Source organism: Aotus nancymaae, unplaced genomic scaffold (genome assembly GCF_030222135.1).
Source record: "Aotus nancymaae isolate 86718 unplaced genomic scaffold, 86718_ANA_hifiasm-v0.15.2.pri h1tg000106l, whole genome shotgun sequence".
NCBI classification, from domain to species: domain Eukaryota; kingdom Metazoa; phylum Chordata; class Mammalia; order Primates; family Aotidae; genus Aotus; species Aotus nancymaae.
The window spans coordinates 620,621-638,795 of record NW_026988521.1 but is presented as its reverse complement, the minus strand read 5'-3'; the positions used below and the strand labels follow the sequence as shown (position 1 = coordinate 638,795).

Genomic DNA, 18,175 nt, shown 5'->3' with positions numbered 1-18,175 from the left:
CTGCAACCAACCGAATGGACCCCTCCCGTTGTTCAAGGGAACCCAGAGAAACCTTGGGGGCTTGAGTTCCTGCCCAGTGCAGGAGGAGAGATCAGACGTACCTCATTATACCCTCCCTCCCCAACCACCATTAGACGTCCTTCACTTAGGGCTAAACAGAAACCAGCCCTGTCCAAAGACTCTACCCTGCGACTGTGGATAGAGGACATTAAGGGTTCCTTCTTCCTCCCTGGGATGTCTGCTTAGTTGTTCTCTTTCTGTTTCTTTTTTTTTCTTTGAACAGTTGACTACAATATTTCCTTTTATCTTATGTAAAATGTACACTTACTGGGCCCTTACTGAAGTCTCAAAAGTATGTAACCATTCACCTCACAGCCACCCTCCCCCTTGTGAGGACGATATGTAAACACCTCCTGAGAACGGCCGCAGACGTGCTTGTGACTCACGTCGTGCCCTCCCGCTGGCTGGGTAGCCCTCACTTGCTTGAGACCCTCATTCTGTGGGTTGGTATCTTTCACGGTTGCTGGATGAGACTCTGCGGTTATCTCCTTGGATGTGAATCGCCCCTGGCACACCGTCTGAGCCCTCTCTTCAGGGCCTCTGCTTGAGCACACATGAGACCTCTCTCCCGCAGTCCCTCCTGGCTCCTCCTCGTGCTGCATTCTGATCTATTTTCTGTTACAGAGAATAAAGTCTTCCCATGGAGTGTTTCTTTCTTTCTTTTTTCCCCCCGAACACCAACTCGAAACAGACGTTGCGTTTTCATTTTGGTCCCTCTACTTTTTCTTTATAGAAGTTATATTTGGTTATTTTCGAAGTCTGCTACATTATTTTTAATAGTTTGTATCTTTAATAGATATTTCAATTTCATCTTTTTTTGTTTCCTTTTTTTACTATACCCCATAGTGTCCAAGATAACAGTCTTTTCTTTTTAATTTAAACATAATACAGTTTCACTACGTATCCAAGAATACTGGAAACCTTTTGTGAGTTTCTTTCCTTTGTCTCTTGTTCCTGTTGCTTCTTGCTGGATTGAGCCTGCTTGAAACAAGCCCAGTTAGCCGTCAAGGGGTCCCTTAGAAAGTCGGGTGTCTTCCTCTGTAACTCTGTCCCTTTTCCATCTGGCCCAAGGCATTAATTTGTATTAATCTTGATGCAAAGTGCAGTGTGTCCTCTTCACCTTGGCCGGTGCGGACCAGGCTTTGGCAGATGGTGTTATTCCTGGTAGTGCCAGCCAATGACTGACGCTGACCCGAACGCCTCCCAGGTCTGAGGCAATGCCGTGATCTCTTAAGCTCGACCCAGAGACGGTTTCACCTTTGTGACTGAATCATGTTGGGTGCAGGCTGCTGTCTGAGGACCGGGCAGTGTGCAGGTGTGTCCTCAGCACCTGAACATCTCTAGTCACCATCCCAGGTGTTCAGAGCATGGTGTTACATATGCTGGATGCCTGCTGAAGTAGTTATGGGTGAAATCATATGATGTCCAGGATTTGCTTTTAAATGCCCTAATACCTCCTCCCACATTCTGGAGGGCTGTGAAACAATTAGCTGTGAAAACTGCTTACATGGGGGTTAATGATCCATTTCTCACCTTTTTTGGGGGGAATGTTTGACACTTTAATAAGAAGTTGTTGCCTTTAAAGTGTGTTGTGGCATCTTCCTCAGGCCTGCTTTTTCTGTTTCCCAGGCTGACGTGATGGCAGACAGGGTGCCCCGCTGCCCAGTCTGCACTGGCGTTGTGAAGCCCGACATCGTGTTCTTTGGGGAGCCGCTGCCCCAGAGGTTCTTGCTACATGTGGTTGATTTCCCTGTGGCAGATCTGCTGCTCATCCTGGGAACCTCCCTGGAGGTGTGTCAGCAGGCCCGTGCAGGGAAGAGGCGGAGGGCAGGGGAAGGAGGGGCGCAGGAGTCACCTCATGGGCTTTGAGGGACTGTGGGGAAGGAGGGGCGGAGGAGTCACCTCACAGGCCTCGAGGGACTGTGGGGAAAGAGGGGGTGCAGGAGTCACCTCATGGGCTTTGAGGGACTGTGGGGAAGGAGGGGGTGCAGGAGTCACCTCACAGGCCTCGAGGGACTATGGGGAAGGAGGGGGTGCAGGAGTCACCTCATGGGCCTCGAGGGGCTATGGGGAAGGGGGGGTGCAGGAGTCACCTCATGGGCTTTGAGGGGCTGTGGCGAAGGGGTGGGTGCAGGAGTCACCTAACGGGCCTCGAGGGACTATGGGGAAGGGGGGGCGCAGGAGTCACCTCATGGGCCTTGAGGGACTGTGGGGAAGAGGGGGGCGCAGGAGTCACCTCATGGGCCTCAAGGGACTATGGGGAAGGGGGGGCGCAGGAATCACCTCGTGGGCTTTGAGGGACTGTGGGGAAGGAGGGGGTGCAGGAGTCACTTCATGGGCCTTGAGGGACTGTGGGGAAGAGGGGGATGCAGGAGTCACCTCACGGGCCTTGAGGGACTGTGGGGAAGGAGGGGGTGCAGGAGTCACCTCACGGGCCTCGAGGGACTATGGGGAAGGAGGGGGTGCAGGAGTCACCTCACGGGCCTCAAGGGACTATGGGGAAGGGGGGGTTCAGGAGTCACCTCATGGACCTCGAGGGACTATGGGGAAGGGAGGGGTGCAGGAGTCACCTCACGGGCTTTGAGGGACTGAGGGGAAGGAGGGGGTGCAGGAGTCACCTCACGGGCCTCGAGGGACTATGGGGAAGGGGGGGGTGCAGGAGTCACCTCATGGGCCTCGAGGGACTATGGGGAAGGAGGGGGTGCAGGAGTCACCTCATGGGCCTCGAGGGACTATGGGGAAGGGGGGTCGCAGGAGTCACCTCATGGGCTTTGAGGGGCTGTGGGGAAGGGGGAGTGCAGGAGTCACCTCATGGGCCTCGAGGGACTATGGGGAAGGGGGGGTGCAGGAGTCACCTCATGGGCTTTGAGGGACTGTGGGGAAGGGGGGGTGCAGGAGTCACCTCATGGGCCTTGAGGGACTGTGGGGAAGGGGGGGTGCAGGAGTCATCTCATGGGCTTTGAGGGACTATGGGGAAGGGGGGGTGCAGGAGTCACCTCATGGGCTTTGAGGGACTGTGGGGAAGGGGGGGTGCAGGAGTCACCTCATGGGCCTTGAGGGACTATGGGGAAGGAGGGGTGCAGGAGTCACCTCACGGGCCTCGAGGGACTATGGGGAAGGCGGGGTGCAGGAGTCACCTCATGGGCCTCGAGGGGCTGGTGCCACTATCGTAAGTAGAGTGGGTCAGCTGGGATTCCAGGCTGAGGGAGCAGCATCCCATGCAGGGGAAAGGAAGGTGGGAAGCCGCTGGGCTTTGTAGGTGGTATAGTTGCAGCTGGGGCACCACGTGTGAGGGGAAGGGAGAAGGAATCGGGGTGTGGGGGTGAGGTGGAGGGGCAGGCCTCCCAGATCAGATGAGGAATACTGATGCTGTGGTTGGAGTAGTGATAAACCCAAAGGGACTGGCCCAGGGGCGTAACTGCACCCTTGGGGGCAGAGAGGCCTTTGGGGAGTGAAGATTGGAGCAAGCAGGGCCAGGAGGCTGGTCCTGAAGAAGTTAGAGCTGTGGGCACCTGAGGGTCAGCAAGGAGGGGAACTGGACTTGTAGCCTGTGATGCTTTGGGGGCGTGAGAAGGAGGTGTCTGGCTTGGTCTATAAGGTCAGGGCATTTGGTCGTGAAGCACTGTTTGGGAGGGAGGATGCCCAGCTTGGTTCTGCTGTGTGTCTGAGGTGCCTGGGAGATGCTCTGATGTGTTCAAGCAGCTGTTCTCCATCAGAGTCTGAAGCTCAGGAAATTCCTAAAAGCTGTGATTAGAGCAAGCAATGAGACCATGAAGTCAGTGTGTGTGTGACTGGATACCGGCACCAAGGACGGAAGGGCCAGAAACGCCCGTGTTCAGCAGGGCCCAGGCCAGCCAGAAATGCCTGTGCTCAGCAGGGCCAGAAACGCCTGTGCTCAGCAGGGCCCAGGCCAGCCAGAAACGCCCGTGCTCAGCAGGGCCCAGGCCGGCCGCAGAGGCCCAGAGTGTGTATTTGCTGAGGCATTCACTGTGTGCTGGGCCCTGTTCCAGTGCTGTGAACGTACACAGTCAGATGTAAATATCAGAAGTTGTACAGTTTGTTAGGAGATGGCCGATACTGTGGGAAGGATAATAAGCAGGATAGACATGCTCGAAGGGTTGGGAGCCAGCTGCAGTGTCAAGTCAGGAAGGTGGAGTTGGACTAAGAGTTAACCCAGGTGAGGGGTCTGGCCGGGGACACTGCACAGGTGACAAACAGCAAGGAGGGAGGGGTGAAGTCAGCAGTGACGGGCATGGGGCTGGAGCAGAGAAGGAGGTGGAACACAAGAGTCATCTCGGGGAGACTGGTGCCACCTCAGAAGATGAATGGGTTTAGCTTGGGTTCCAGGCCAGAGCCTGGAAGTTGGAGCACTTCACTCCAGCTTCCTGTTGAGAGGACTCTGTGTGCTGGGCTGCGAGCCCACCATGGGGGAAGCGTGGGAGCAGCAGACCCAGCAGGGCCCTCATAGGTGATCACTGGCTGGCACTGACTGGGGGCCAGGTAAAGTCAGCAGAGGCTGAGGGGTGCTGGAGTCTGGGTGCATGTGAATGCAGAGTGGACACGCTGGCACAGTGTATGGGAGGGTGTGGATTCCCAAGGACTCCAGGGCTGTGGCCGGAGCAGCTGGAAGGATTGAGCCACCGTTTCCTGAGATGGAGAAGCCCGCTAAGTGGGTTTGGGGGAGCTCAGGAACTCAGCCTTGTTTCCACGGGTTCGAGGATGTGCTGCGGACTGGAGGTGTTGAGCAGGCAGGTGGACCACATGAGTCCAGAGTCCAGGAAGGACCAGAGGCAGGAGCTGTATAGGGTCCAGCCCTACTGGGTCTAGAGGGTATTCTCTGTGGGTGCGGAGACAAGACTATACAAATAAAGACACAAGACACCGAGATCAAGAGAAAGAGAGTCGGGCCCAGCGGTCCACTACCACGTAGTACGCAGGGTCCGGGGGACAGGGTCATGAGTCTCGGGCGCTTGCAAGTAGCCAGAGCGGGGGTGGGGGCAGCGAGACGTTAGCACTTCAGGTTACGCCTTCCAAGTAAGAACAAAGGCTTCAAAAATTATGCTACTTCTTCCTGTCTGCAAAAGGGGAACCAGGTGCAGGAGCAGGGAGTGAGAGCAGACAGACCGTAGCCATATAGCACAGCATCGCAGAGACGAGCCCCTGGGCAGCTGCGGGTCGGGCTGACTGCTGTCAGTCCTTCACGAGCACCTGGGGGAGTGGAGGGAACCGACTCGCCCAGGGACAGGGACTGTTCCCTTCCAACGCCTGCCGAGCAGCGGGCGCTTCCCCAAGCCCTGGCGCTACCACAGACTTCTGATGCCCTCCAGCGACCCTTATGCTGGTGTGACAGAGGGCTTGGCATCACATGCAGCAGATCATCTCTGCTGATGAAACCAGTCGATGCTCGAGGCTGTTAATGCTCTTGCCTTGTGGCCACCGTCAGTCCCTGACCACAGTGACTTGAAGTTCCTGGAAAATTATGCGTAAAGTACAAGAAAGCTTTAATCAAGGCTTAATATCAATAAGATGGATATCTAATCACTCATGATACTTATTCCTAACTAGATCCTTCTTTCTCCTGCTTCGGCACTTATGAGCCTTTCCTCCCACAGAGCTGCAGACAGGAGATCCCAGGGTGTGGACAGACATGACAGTGCCCACGCTAGGCCTAGAATGCAGAGGCAGACACAGGAGGAACAGTCGGAGGGGCCATGGTGGTCGGCGGCGTGTGGGCTGAGCCGAGCTGACCATGCTGGCCGTCGGGTGTGGACACTCGGGCAGCAGCCATCTTTATCGTTGAAGCGAAATGAAAATAGCCTTTTTCCTGGTTATAAGTAAACCATCTACTTCTTTTAGAAGATTCATACATTATACAAAGATACAAAGCCAAGAGTCGACTTTTTAATCCCACCAACTGTTGGCGTTTCATTCTGTGTCCTCTCAGGTTTCTTTTTTTGTACAAAGGCACACGTACAGATGATGTTTAACTAAAAGTTGGACAGCACTGTACATTCTATTCAGCAACTCGCTGTTTTCACGTCACGGAGATCTGCTGATAAAGGCCGACAGTTTCCCTTATACAGACATGAGGTCCCACATGAGAGGCCCGTGTCTGTAAGCGTGGTACCATCATGAACTGAGGGCTGGTGTCACGCACAGATTCTGTCTTGTGCTTTTTGGATGAAATATTAACGTGTTTGATTACGGAGCCCTAGTCCAGACCTCCTGTAGCTGTGACATAATACCTGGGATACAAACCATATGATGTTTTCTAAAAGCTCAAAGGTTCTGAAACACGCTGAGCCACGAGCTTTACCGTAGGTTTTAGGGATTTAAAACAAAATTTATGTAAGCAATTTCTTACTGATGGACAATGACAATAAATTGTATATAATTTTTGTATTAGAAACAATGCTGGGCCAGGTACCGTGGCTGACACCTGTTAACCCAGCACTTTGGGCGGCCAAGGCAGGGGACTTGCCTGAAGCTAGGTGTTTGAGACCAGCTGGAGCAGTATAGTCAGATCTCGTCTCTACAAAAAATAAAAAGTTAGCCAGGTGTGGTCTGTGTCGTTGCAGCTGTTTGAGAGGCTGAGGCAGGTGTGGTGGTGGTGCCTATAATCCCAGCTACTCCAGAGGCTGAGGCAGGAGAATTGCTTGAACCCAGGAGGCAGAGGTTGCAGTGAGCTGAGATTGTGCCATTGCACTCCAGCCTGGGTGACAGAGCGAGATTCTGTTAAAAAAAAGAAGGGGGGGGGGCGCGGGATTTTGCATTTTCTGTAATAAAGAATGAAATTCATCTTTTCATATGTTTATTGCCCAGTTGTGTTTCTTCTCTTAGGATTGTGTATTTGTATCTCTTGCCCATTTTTCATTGAGTCATTATAAATTAGCAATATAAATTAGTTTTAATTTTAATATAAATTAAATAATATAGCAATATAAATCAGTTTTAATGTTAATATAAATTTCTTTCTTTCTTTTTTTTTTGAGACAGAGTCTTGCTTAGTCACCCAGGCTGCAGTGCAGTGGCGCGATCTCGGCTCACTGCAACCTCCACCTCCCGGGTTCAAGTGATTCTCCTGCCTCAGCCTCCCGAGTAGCTGGGATTACAGGCACCCAGCACCACTCCTGGCTAATTTTTGTATTTTTATTAGAGACGGAGTTTCACCATGTTGACCAGGCTGGTCTTGAACTCCTGACCTCAGGTGATCTGCCCAGCTTGGCCTCCCAAAGTGCTGGGATTATAGACGTGAGCCACCGTGCCCAGGCCTTAATATAAATTTCATTATAAATTAGCATTATAAATTAGTAGATAAATTATATGTTTATAAATGAGTTTATCCATTAGTAATATAAACTATTATCATTTGTTGTAAATATTTTTGCAGTTTATGATGATGAGGGGTTTTTTAAATTTTTAAGTTTTCTACATAGTAGTTTTATGTAGATACCAATGTAATAATATTCACATGGTCAGATTTGTCATTTTCCTTTGCCTTATCTGACTTCAGTTTTCTTTCTTTTTTTTATTTTTATTTTTACTTAGAGACAGAGAGAGAGGGAGGGAAGGAGGGAAGGAACCTGACTTCAGTTTTCATGCCTAAAATGTTCTTCCTTACTTGTAAACCCTAAATTTTCTTCAAGACCTGTTTTTAATTTTTATTTGAATTTTTTACAATGGGAGGTAGGAATGGAGCATTTCCCCCCCCAGATAATGAGCCATTTTTAATGCCATTTATTAATGTATCTATGTTTTACATTTTTCCTCTTAAAAGAAGCTTTCAGAGCTGTATGAAGAAGCCTGATGGCGCCGAGTTAGGCCTCTCGAGAGGCTGGGTGGTGAAGACCATGGAGAGATGTTCGGGGGCACCAGCTCCTCCTTGTGCCAGAGGCTGGTGGTGGCCATCACAGTGAGCAGGGCTAGCCAGAGATGGATGAGTGTGCTGTTGTCCCTCCGTGGCATGCTGGGAGACAGCGTGGTGGGGAGGACAGGGAGGAGGTAGGAAGGATGGAGCCCTGATGAGCCTTGAACGGAGGTAGGGAGAGGCCAGGATGTGTCAGAAGCAGCAAGAAGTGAAGGAGAGGGAGGTTGAGGGGAGGAAGCAGAGTCACTGAGGCCAGGCGGCAGGAGCTCAGCTGAAGACATCAGGTTGGTGGTGGGCTTTCCCTGTATCGCAGGATCTGCCAGTCTGCTGCTCCTCCAAGGCCTCAGTGGCTGTGGCATGAAACATCCTGAGGGGCTCATAGGGTGGACACTGCCCCTCACGTTTGGGCCATTTTTCAGGTGGAGCCTTTTGCCAGCTTGACCGAGGCTGTGCGGAGCTCAGTTCCCCGACTGCTCATCAACTGGGACTTGGTGGGGCCCTTGGCTTGGCATCCTCGCAGCAGGGATGTGGCCCAGCTGGGGGACGTGATTCAGAGCGTGGAAAGGCTCGTGGAGCTTCTGGGCTGGACAGAAGAGATGCGGGACCTTGTCCAGCGGGAAACTGGGAAGGTACAGACTGCTGAGCAGGGCCATTCAAGGGGCTGCCCTCCTCCCCGCTCTAGGGTATGGTCCCCGGGTGTGGAGCCCTGTTGGCTAACACAGTAATAGCTGACGATGCTGTTAATCGTGCACCAGGCACTACCTGGACCTGACTGGGCATTACTTTCAATACCTTCATTTAGAGATGAAGAAACAGATGCTAACAGGGCCAGGAGGGACGCGGTCTAGGCACTCAGGGCTGATGAGTCTATAGTCTTATCACACTGCAGGCGTTAGCTTCACCCTGAAACAGAGCAGCTAGTAGTGCCCCTCTGAGGCCTGGTAAGTGATTCTGAGATAGGGGTTAAAAAGTTCTCTGCACCTGTGTGGGATGAAGGCCATCCTAGTGATGCTTTCAGGAAGTAACTGCTATGAAAGCCATCGGTCTATTATAAACCACTGAGGAAAGCCAGAGAGCCTTGATGCTTTCGAAGAGATTCCAAACCGCCTGTAAACAAGTGAGGTTACAGAAAATGCAGTTTCCCATAGAACCCTGTAGCATGTATAGCCTTGATATTAAGGGTTTTCAATGGGAGGTAGCATGAAGCATTTAAAGTCCTGTGTTATGATTACAGGCAGGTGTAACTCTGTCCAAAGGGGATTTCACCAGTGTATTAGTCTGTTCTCATGCTGCTACTAACGGCATACCTGAGACTGGGTGATTTATCAAGGGAAGAGGTTTAATGGACTCATAGTTCCATGTGGCTGGGGAGGCCTCACAGTCATGGTGGAAGGGAAAGGAGGAGCAGTCACGTCTTACGTGGCAACAGGCAAGAGGATGTGTGCAGAGAACTGCCCTTTATAAAACCCTCGGGTCTTGTGAGACTTACTACCACAAGAACAGCACTGGAAAACCTGCCCCCATGCATCAGTTACTTCCACTTGGCCCCGCCCTTGACCTGTGGGGATTATTACAATTCAAGGTGAGGTTTGGGTGGGGCCACAGCCAAACCGTGTCAACGAGAATGTATCACAACTGATGCTCTTCTTGTCTTCCGAGGCGGATGTCAGGAAATCCTGATCTCTTTTCCTTGTCCACAGCTGTGCCTGCCACATGGCTCAGGGCCATGGGGTCGGCACTCTCCTCACCTCCACCAGTCAGAGACCCCCAGCCTCCTGTCGCAGGCAGAGTTTTTACCAATCATGGTCACTTCATTATGGAAGCAGGGGACCCAGCTAACAATGAGGCTTAAACGTTGACAGGAGAGTGCCTCCTGGCCAGCTCACGAGGCAGCAGAGATGAGCCTAGCAGGCTTTTTTGAGGTGAGCCTTTTCCTGCTCCGACTTCCTTTTTTTTTTGAGACAGTGTTTCGCTCTTGTTGCCCAGGCTGGAGTGGAACGGCACAATCTCGGCTCACTGCAACCTCCCACCTCCTGGATTCAAGCGATTCTCCTGCCTCAGCCTCCTGAGTAGCTGGGATTACGGGCGGCCACCACCATGCCCGGGTAATTTTGTTATTTTTTAGAGATGAGGTTTCACCATGTTAGTCAGGCTGGTCTCAAACTCCTGACCTCAGGTGATCCACTCGCCTCAGACTCCCAAAGTGCTGGAATTACAGGTGTGAGCCACCACACCCGGCCCAACTTCCTATTTTCATAAAAAAGCAGATTGTAACCCAGGTAGCTCCTGTGCATTTTTGGAAGTGGCCCAACAGGATTTGAACTGTATAATTTCACAGAAACTTATGTAAAATGTATTATGATTTTAGAGTTTTTTGTTTTTTATTTACTATCCTAGGGGTTACTTCTCCAAATAGTGAATATTTTTAAGCACATGAGCATCAGTAAGCCTTGATTTGGGTACTTAAATTCCCTTAGAATGAGGCTCTCCATTTAGCCACCCTGTTCTGCCCAGGCCTGTTGGGATCCTCTTAGCCCAGCACAACATTTGCAGAAAGCAGCTTGTTTTGTGAAATATTTTGCATATCTGCAGCTAGATCTGTGTGACCAGAGATCTGCTGGCTGCCTGGATGTGTTAACAGACAACTGATACCTCTGTCTTCTGTGTTCCAGCTTGATGGACCAGACGAATAGGACGATGGCTGCCCCACGCAGGAAATGGTGACATGGGAGCCATCCACATCCCAGTTCTGATGAGACCTCATGCCTGAAGACAGCTTGGGCGGGTTTACACGTTTGGTCAAACCAGAATAGTGGACATCTGAGGCTGCCACTGGACTGTCTTCCCAGGCTGTGAGCTGTGCTGACTGGTAGGGCTGTTTACATTCGGGGCGCCCCCTCACATATGCAAAGGAGCTGCCTGCCTGCCTGTCTGCTGTGTTTAACTCTTCACTCTGCTGAAGCTCGTAACGGAAAAAGCTTTGTTCTGACAGGGACCCTCTCAAACTGAAACAGACTAGAATCCCAGACTGGGTCTGCTTTCTCTGTGCCAAGTCCCCGTCTGAAGGGCAAGCTCAGCATCTGTTGGTTAGAGGATCCAGACTTGGGCCAAGCAGCCCCCAGCCCTCTTCGTGTCCCGAAGTGTGGTCTTGAGGCCCTGGTGCTATACTTCTAGCACGCTGGTCTCCTTTAGTAGGGCTGTTTTTAATTAGAGAAAACCTGTCCTTTATTTTCAGCATGAAATACATTTTAGTCTCCTCAAAGGGACTGCAGGTGTTGACATGAGTTGGAAAGGGAACCCTGGGGTACACAGCATCCCCTCTGTTGGAACAGTCCGAGGATTGAAGGCACTTGGCTTTGGATTTATTGGAGATGGCCCAGCTTCTCCCTCTGAAGGCGGTCATGTTCTGTTGACTTTCCTTACCTATCATCTCCAGAAACATCTGTTCCAGAATATTCTAGCACTTTCTATCTGGTCTCCTTGTCCCCACACTGCACCCCCCCCAGGGCTTCCTCCAGTGACACTGCTAGAGCTAATCTCTGAGACAGGGGAGGACTTACTGAAAACCCAGACTGAGTCCTGGCCACCTGCTGGATTGTGACATAGGAGGTAGAATCCACTGAGCTCCTAGTTCTGCACAGGCTTCTTCTCCTGGGGCTGCACAAGGCCCAGCTCTGATGGCTCACCCCTTCAGGCACCAGTGGCTGCAAGCACATCCTCCTCCCTAGCGTCAGATCACCTGCGTTTCCCCAAACAAAAGCACTTCCTATTCCTGAACATTGCCTCCCCTGGGCTGAGCTGTCAGGAACAGATTTAATGACAGTGACTCCCAGGAAGGGGGTTCTGTGACTTGGCTCCTCAATAAGAACAAAAGACAGAAGTGGTGACCTAGGAAAAGTGTTGAATTCTAAAAAGAATGAAATTAGTTTCTAACTCTAGTTAATATTCCTTTACCTGATTTTTTGAGAGGGTCTCTCTGTTGCTCAGGCTGGAGTGCAGTGTTGTGATCTCAGCTGACTGCAACTTCCACCACCTCCTCGGTTTAAGCAATTCTTGTGCCTCAGCCTCCTGGGTAGCTGTGATTAGAAGCATGGGCCACCGTGCTTAGCACATGGGCTTAGCCATCTTGCTTACTATTTTTATTAGGTCATATCTTTTTTTTTTATTTTAGGTTTTGGGGTAACAGTATTTTTAAGAGATGGGTTCTGCTGTGTTGGCCAGGCTGGTCTTGAACTCCTGGCTTTAAGTGATCTGCCTGGCTCGTCTTCCCAAAGTGCTGGGATTACAGGTGTGAGCCACCATGCCTGGCCCCTTTAGCAGTTTACACGTATATTCACACATACATACATTTTTGCTCAGAATTATTTATTTCAGGATGATGTTTCTGTGTCTATGTGTGGTACATGGTATAAATCTCAAACTGTGGTCACACGAGGGGCATTCTCCTTGTAAGTGTAGTCTAAACCAGTGGGAAGGATTGAGATTTAATTGCCAGAACCAGCGAGAACTTGGGCACTGTGGGTACTACAGTGGGCAGCTCAACAAGGACCAAGGAGAACATCTTAGAGGCCTCCAGCCCCACGCTCAGTGAACACAGGACAGAAACCACAGAGCATACCTTGGAGCGTGCACTCTGACATACTCGTGTGTAAAGTTCTGACAGGTTCTTTCTCCCTGTGAAGTGCAGCACATCCCTCAACACACCGGCTCTGGCCTGCATGCCAGTCTCAGATGTGCTTGCTCTGTGCACACCCACGCCCAACCCCCTGCCCTCCCATGTGCATACTCTTCTGTATGCCCAGGTAGGCCCTGCCCTCAGGCAGCAGCCTCTGCACACATTCCTCTTGGTGCAGACAAAAGAAAGTCCTTTGCCTGCAGAATTCAAGGCTGAGCCCTGCGTTCTTGCACAAGACTACCGCAGTCCAGAGATAAGAAACTGAACCAGGGGCAAATCATGAACAGAACCTGGGGAGTAAAGAGAAAGGGTTTCCAAGATGATGGAGAGAGGGGCGTGGGCCCAGGGGACATGGCTTCTCCCAGGTTGCAGCCCCAAGGAAGTCTCTGGAAGCAGCACCAGTTCTGATGGGGGAGCAGAAGAGCTGCCATCCTCAGTCAGGGTCTGAGTCAGCGTCTGAGGAGAGCTGCTCCATAGTCTCGCACATGGCATCCTGCAGGGACGTAAGGTGACCCCGGGGACTCATCCCCATTGGCTGGATGACTCTGTTCCTGTGGGGGAAAGGTGCAGTGGGGCTGGGGAAGGGGCCCAGTTGGCCAGGCAGGGGCCCTGCTCACCCCTGGCTGCTACCTTCCTTTCCACCAAGTAGGCTGCTCCCATTTCCTGGGGAAGCCTGGTTGGACCTTCTGTTAATTGGGCCCAAATCCTAACTGCTACCTCATGGCTTTAAGCAGTTCCTTAAATGAGACATCTAAATTGTCCTTAAACAGTCTCTGAATTTGGACATTGGACCATCTCCAATAAGTCCAGGGACATTAGACAGTCTCTTAAGTTCTCTGGGCCTCAGTTATCATCTGTAAAATGGGCACAATACTGACCTCAATATGCCCATCCCCTGGGGGATTTACTCCAGGGCAAGTGATTTCAAACCTAAGTAATGCAGCCTTGCCAGGATCCTAAGCTCTCCTCTGACCCTACCTCCTGGGGATCACAAGACAGCATGTGGGTCAGCCCTCCCTTCTCCCAGCTGCAGGCTCCCCCGACCTCCACCTCATGCCACGCACCTGGAGAGCCTGTCAAACATGGTCACCAGCTTCATGGCCTCGTGCTCCTTCTGTTCCTCCGTCATGCCCTCCATAGGGTTAGGCGGCTTCTCCTCTACCCTCCCGGTCACCGGGTTTATGCTGTTTCCCATGGGGTAGAGTGTAGGGAATGCATTCGTGACTCTCTCCAGGACAGGAGGCAAGATACATTTTCCCATTGGGTGAGAGGGGGCAGGACAAGGCGACTGCAGGAAGAGGCCTCCCTCCAGGAGCAGCAGTTAACCAGCTCCTGCCACCTGCCACCTACCACCTTCCGGTATCCCAGGTAGCACTTAGGAACAGGAGCCTGATTCTGGAAGGTCTTGCCCATGTGACATCCTGTCCCACCCACCCTCTAGGGGTCCACATGGGTGTGGAGGTAGGGACTAGGGGGCTGCGAGTGGAGCCCTGAGGGTGTGTTGGGGGCACATACCTGGCCTTCGCTTCCTTGTACTCATCTGTGTCTGTGTCCTCATCCTCCGAGTACTGGCCCTCGGGCCGGCCTCCCGCCATGAGGCCCCTGGCAGCCAGAAGGCCAGCAGCATTCCCATAGCCCGTGTACTTGATGAATCGGGGCACTGAGGAGCAAGGCAGAGATCAGTGCAAGCCTGGCGTAGGTGGGGTGGGCTGGGCTGGGACCTGGGCCTCCGTAACTCACCACTCTCAGAGCACAGGACAAACAAGAACTCAGCAGCCACCCTCTTCACGTCTGTGTCCAGGTGCGTCATGAGGCGGACAAGCTTGTTCCGCAGCATCTCCCCAACCTCGGGTCGTGTCCTCACATCCCGCAGAGGGGGCAGCACCTGGGGAGGCGGCCGTCCCTCAGCTTGGGCTTGGAGCAGCCAAAGGTCTGTGATCAGGGCCCAACCCACATGCCCAGGAGCGCCAGCTTCTGAGCCTCATACCTGGGCCTTCAGGAACTTCCTGGCTGGGCGGTGCATCCGGGCACACTCAGTCAGCACGCTTAGCACAGGAGCTACGCTCTCTTTCAGCCTGTGTGTCTGTAGAGAAGCCTCTGTCATCAGGCCTGTGGCCCTACCTAATTTGAGACTGGCGCGAGTTACACCCCCACAACCCCCTGCCCCCCACAAGACACACCAGCTGGTCCTGGCGGCAGGGGTTTGGGAAGAGACCCCTCTGCAGTTAGTCAGTGGAGGGCCAACAGTGGGTGGTAGGTATCTGTGTCAATTTTGAAAGGGGCGGGGATAGAGCCTAACTCAGAAGTACTCGTAAGTTTTGTGACTGAAGTCTAATTGCTTCAATTATAAGGCAGGGATGGGAAGAAAACACAATGCAATTAAAGCCTTAGCACACCACTGGCACACACACTGACCTCAGATGATGGTGGAAAAAGAAACAAGAACTGAATCCCTGCTCGGTGTACTTCATGGACAGAGAGCAGGGAGATCCCGTCCCTCCTAGCATAATGTGCCTGGACCCCAGTATCAGCAGCGGCAGCGATGGGGACAGACGACCCCAGCTGTATGCCCAACGCCAGGTCCCTCCCCTGACTGGTTCACATGCACCATGTGTGCCCTCTGCTTAGGCAGGTAGATTCCCAAGACGTCTACTGAATCTCAGTTTACTGCACTCCAGCCTGCTTTCTGCAAGATCCTGGACAATGTTTAGAGCCCGGCTGTCCAGATGCCCCATAGTGTAGTCACAGGAATCAGAGGGAACCTTTGATCAGAGGTTCCTGTGGGTCTCTTCAGAGTGCTGAGGGACAGCCATGCTTGTAATCAAGGGCTGCCTATGTCTAAGAGTTAAAAGTAGGGACTTGGGGCGGGGGGGTTTCTCAGGACCACTCAATAAAGATCCACAAATATTTAAGCAAAAGTGAAACCTTCAAGTGTGTGGAGGGTGTCCACATGCTTCTCATGGAGGAAGGGTCTGGCTTCTTGCCAGGCTGGACCTCAGAACAGCCGAAAGAACTGCCCATATGACATCACCAAGATGATCTCCACTTACCGGTGTGGAAGCACTGACCACAGCTGTGCAGGACAGCCAGTGCCAGAGCCACTGGGGGAGCCTGCACAGCCATCCCCAGCCTACCTGGTGCAAACGCTTCTCTAGGAAGATGAGGAGGGCACGAATCACATCCATATTCACTCCCATGAACTCCACGGAGTCTCCGTGTGGCTCCAGGGTGAGGAGAACATCCAGACACTTGAGAGGCAGGTTCCCCAAGAGGTTCACTGCATGGCTGGGGACAGGAGGAGACGGGGTTCTTGAGAGGGCTAATCCCTCAGCACAGGTGCAATCTTTGTGCCCTGCTGAACCACACGTTACACGAGCTGGCGTCCAAGGGCCTAAAGGAGCAGCACTAGGGACCAAAGCCAAGGGCAGAGACTGATCGTAGAGGCACTGCCACTCAGCTGTACAGTGGGGTCCCCTGGGGAGGTGGGGGCACTCAGACACCCTAACTGCCCCACCCTGTCTGGGCCAAAGTGCCACCATCTCTGGAAATCCAGATCAGCCTAGGGGCAGGTGGCCCAAAAAGGGGGACAAGGGACCAAAATGCCCCAGTAAATACCATGCTGTCTGTTGCTACTACCCAAGGTCCAGTTGGCACATTCCTGTCCCCAGATTCATGGCTCCTGTCCTGGCCACCTATTAGAAGCACTCGGTATTCTCTGGAAACACACTGATGTCCAGTACCATTCACCCAGACAAAGTCAGACACCCCCCAGGGTGGGGCCTGGGCTCTCAGGTGGTTCTGGTCCACAGCCAGGGTTGAAGACCACCAGCTAGACAATGTGGCCACAGAAAAAGCCACGTCCTCACCCATGGAACTCCTCTGTGCGGTCTCCAGCAGTAGCAATCATCACACAGTGTCGGAGAAGGGTCCCCAGGTGCTGGTAAAGGGCAGCATCTTCCTGACCAAAGAAAGACGGGTTCCTGTGAGGCGCCTCACTCATCCCACTGCTGCCTGCTGAGGCTCTACTGTCTGCTGCACTCCAGGACTATGTGGCACTGACTGTGCAGCTCCCATACTCCATGCCTGGCCCCCTGGGGTCTCCTAAGTGACTCTGGTAGTGCTGGGGGCAAAAGATGACCATCTCTGTCTTCTTAAAAGCATCTCCCTGAGTAGGAACACACTCCCTGGGGATGAAGTCACACACTGTCTCAGCCCCACTCACGGCCTCATGGTGAAGGATCTCTTAGTCTCCCCTGACGTCACACAGCCCTTCTGCCCGGCAGCAAGAGCCAGAGGGGCCTCTACTTCCCTCAGAAACCTTCCCTGAGGTCCCAGAACTGGCATCTCCTCGGCCTTGTCCCAACAGGCTGAGAGATCCTATCCTCTCCATGTCTGACACTTAGAGACCTGAAGGTACCCAGTGGGAAGCAAGCAGGTCCAGGAAATGCTGGAGCTGAGACCCATCCATGGGTTGCCGTCAGTGCTCACCTCGTCCACCTCCCCCTTGATGGAGTCGAGGGTGATGTTGAAGAGCACTTTGAGGATCTCCATGGCCCGCTCAGTCTCTTGGGAAGGAAGGAGCTTGGGTGGGTTCCCTTCAGGAGTCACCCCCAGCGTCAGCTCCAGCGTGTCGGTCAGCAGACTTACTCCTTTCAGTTCCTGAAACAGCTGCTGGCGCACATCGGTGCGGAGCGCCGTAAGCAGGAAGAGGAGCCGCAAGTCAAAGAACTGGACGTCGTGGGGGAAGGTCCTCGTTCGGTACAGCCGCACTCGCTCTGTGAGCTTCACCGCCAGGCGCGTCTCCGCTGCCAGCGTCTGCGCCACGGGGCTGCTGAGCACGAGGTTGCACAGGCACTTGAGGGACTCCAGAACGACACCCATGTCTGCGGACTCGGGGACGGACCCCTCGGAGACGGAGATGCCGGCGTGGCCGGCCAGCGCCTGCACGCTCTGGCGGCTGGTGAACGGGTCCAAGCAGCTGCGGTCCCGGGACAGGATTCGGACACTCTGCAGCCAGGTGACGCGGTTCGAGGGTGGCAAGCCCCGTTCCAGGACGGAGACCAGCAGCGCCGCCAGCCTCTGCGGGCGGGGAGAAGAGCGGCTGCACCAGGCCCCCTTCCCGGGGCCGCCCGTCCCTGCCCCGTCACCCCTCGGGCCGCACCCACCTTCCGGTCCTCCTGTTGGGCGTCATCAAACGTGAAGCTCTGGGAGTGCTGCAGAGAGACCAGCGGATTCAAGTCCAGAGACAGGCAGGATCGCGTCCGCTGAGGGCGGCGGCCGCCGCTCAGAACGGACGGCAGCGTCTACACGCGCCCGCACGCGCACGCGCCTGCCGGGCAGCGGGCGCACCCCGCACTCCCCGCAGCATCGCAGCCCGGCCCCGGCCCCCGACCCCGCTGCGTGCCCTGCGCTCGCGGACAAGGCCCCTGCCTCGCTCTCCCCCGCCCCGCCCTCGGGCGGCGCTCACCTCCCGGTTGTACGACCGCAGCGCTTCCATAATCACATCCTCCTCCCCGGTCTCCACGGCCGCTGCAACCGCCCGGGGCTCCATGGCGCCCCCAGCCCCGCCTTAG

The 18,175-nt window shown here is 53.6% G+C and overlaps 2 protein-coding genes across 4 annotated transcripts in view; one reads left to right on the top strand and one right to left on the bottom strand.

Annotated features, from left to right (window-relative positions):
* SIRT3 (sirtuin 3) overlaps positions 1-12,587 on the top strand; it is a 27,582-nt gene extending 14,995 nt beyond the window's left edge. The window contains exons 5-7 of one of the 3 annotated variants that reach the window (XM_012456058.2): positions 1,690-1,851; positions 8,347-8,556; positions 10,600-12,587. In XM_012456058.2, coding sequence (XP_012311481.1) covers positions 1,690-1,851; positions 8,347-8,556; positions 10,600-10,620 — 393 coding nt within the window. In that variant the 3' untranslated portion in view covers positions 10,621-12,587. Of the gene's footprint in view, positions 1-1,689; positions 1,852-5,672; positions 7,098-8,346; positions 8,557-10,599 lie in introns of those variants that run through there. The other 2 variants (XM_012456059.2, XM_012456060.3) reach the window with 2 other exon arrangements.
* On the bottom strand, positions 12,062-18,175 carry RIC8A (RIC8 guanine nucleotide exchange factor A). The gene is made up of 10 exons (XM_012456057.2): positions 18,070-18,175; positions 17,768-17,815; positions 17,091-17,681; positions 16,469-16,560; positions 15,737-15,887; positions 14,590-14,685; positions 14,343-14,487; positions 14,118-14,262; positions 13,667-13,786; positions 12,062-13,153 (listed from the first exon to the last, which is right to left on the bottom strand). The coding sequence occupies exons 1-10, from the start codon at positions 18,151-18,153 to the stop codon at positions 13,036-13,038; spliced, it is 1,590 nt and encodes a 529-aa protein (XP_012311480.1). The 5' UTR covers positions 18,154-18,175; the 3' UTR covers positions 12,062-13,035.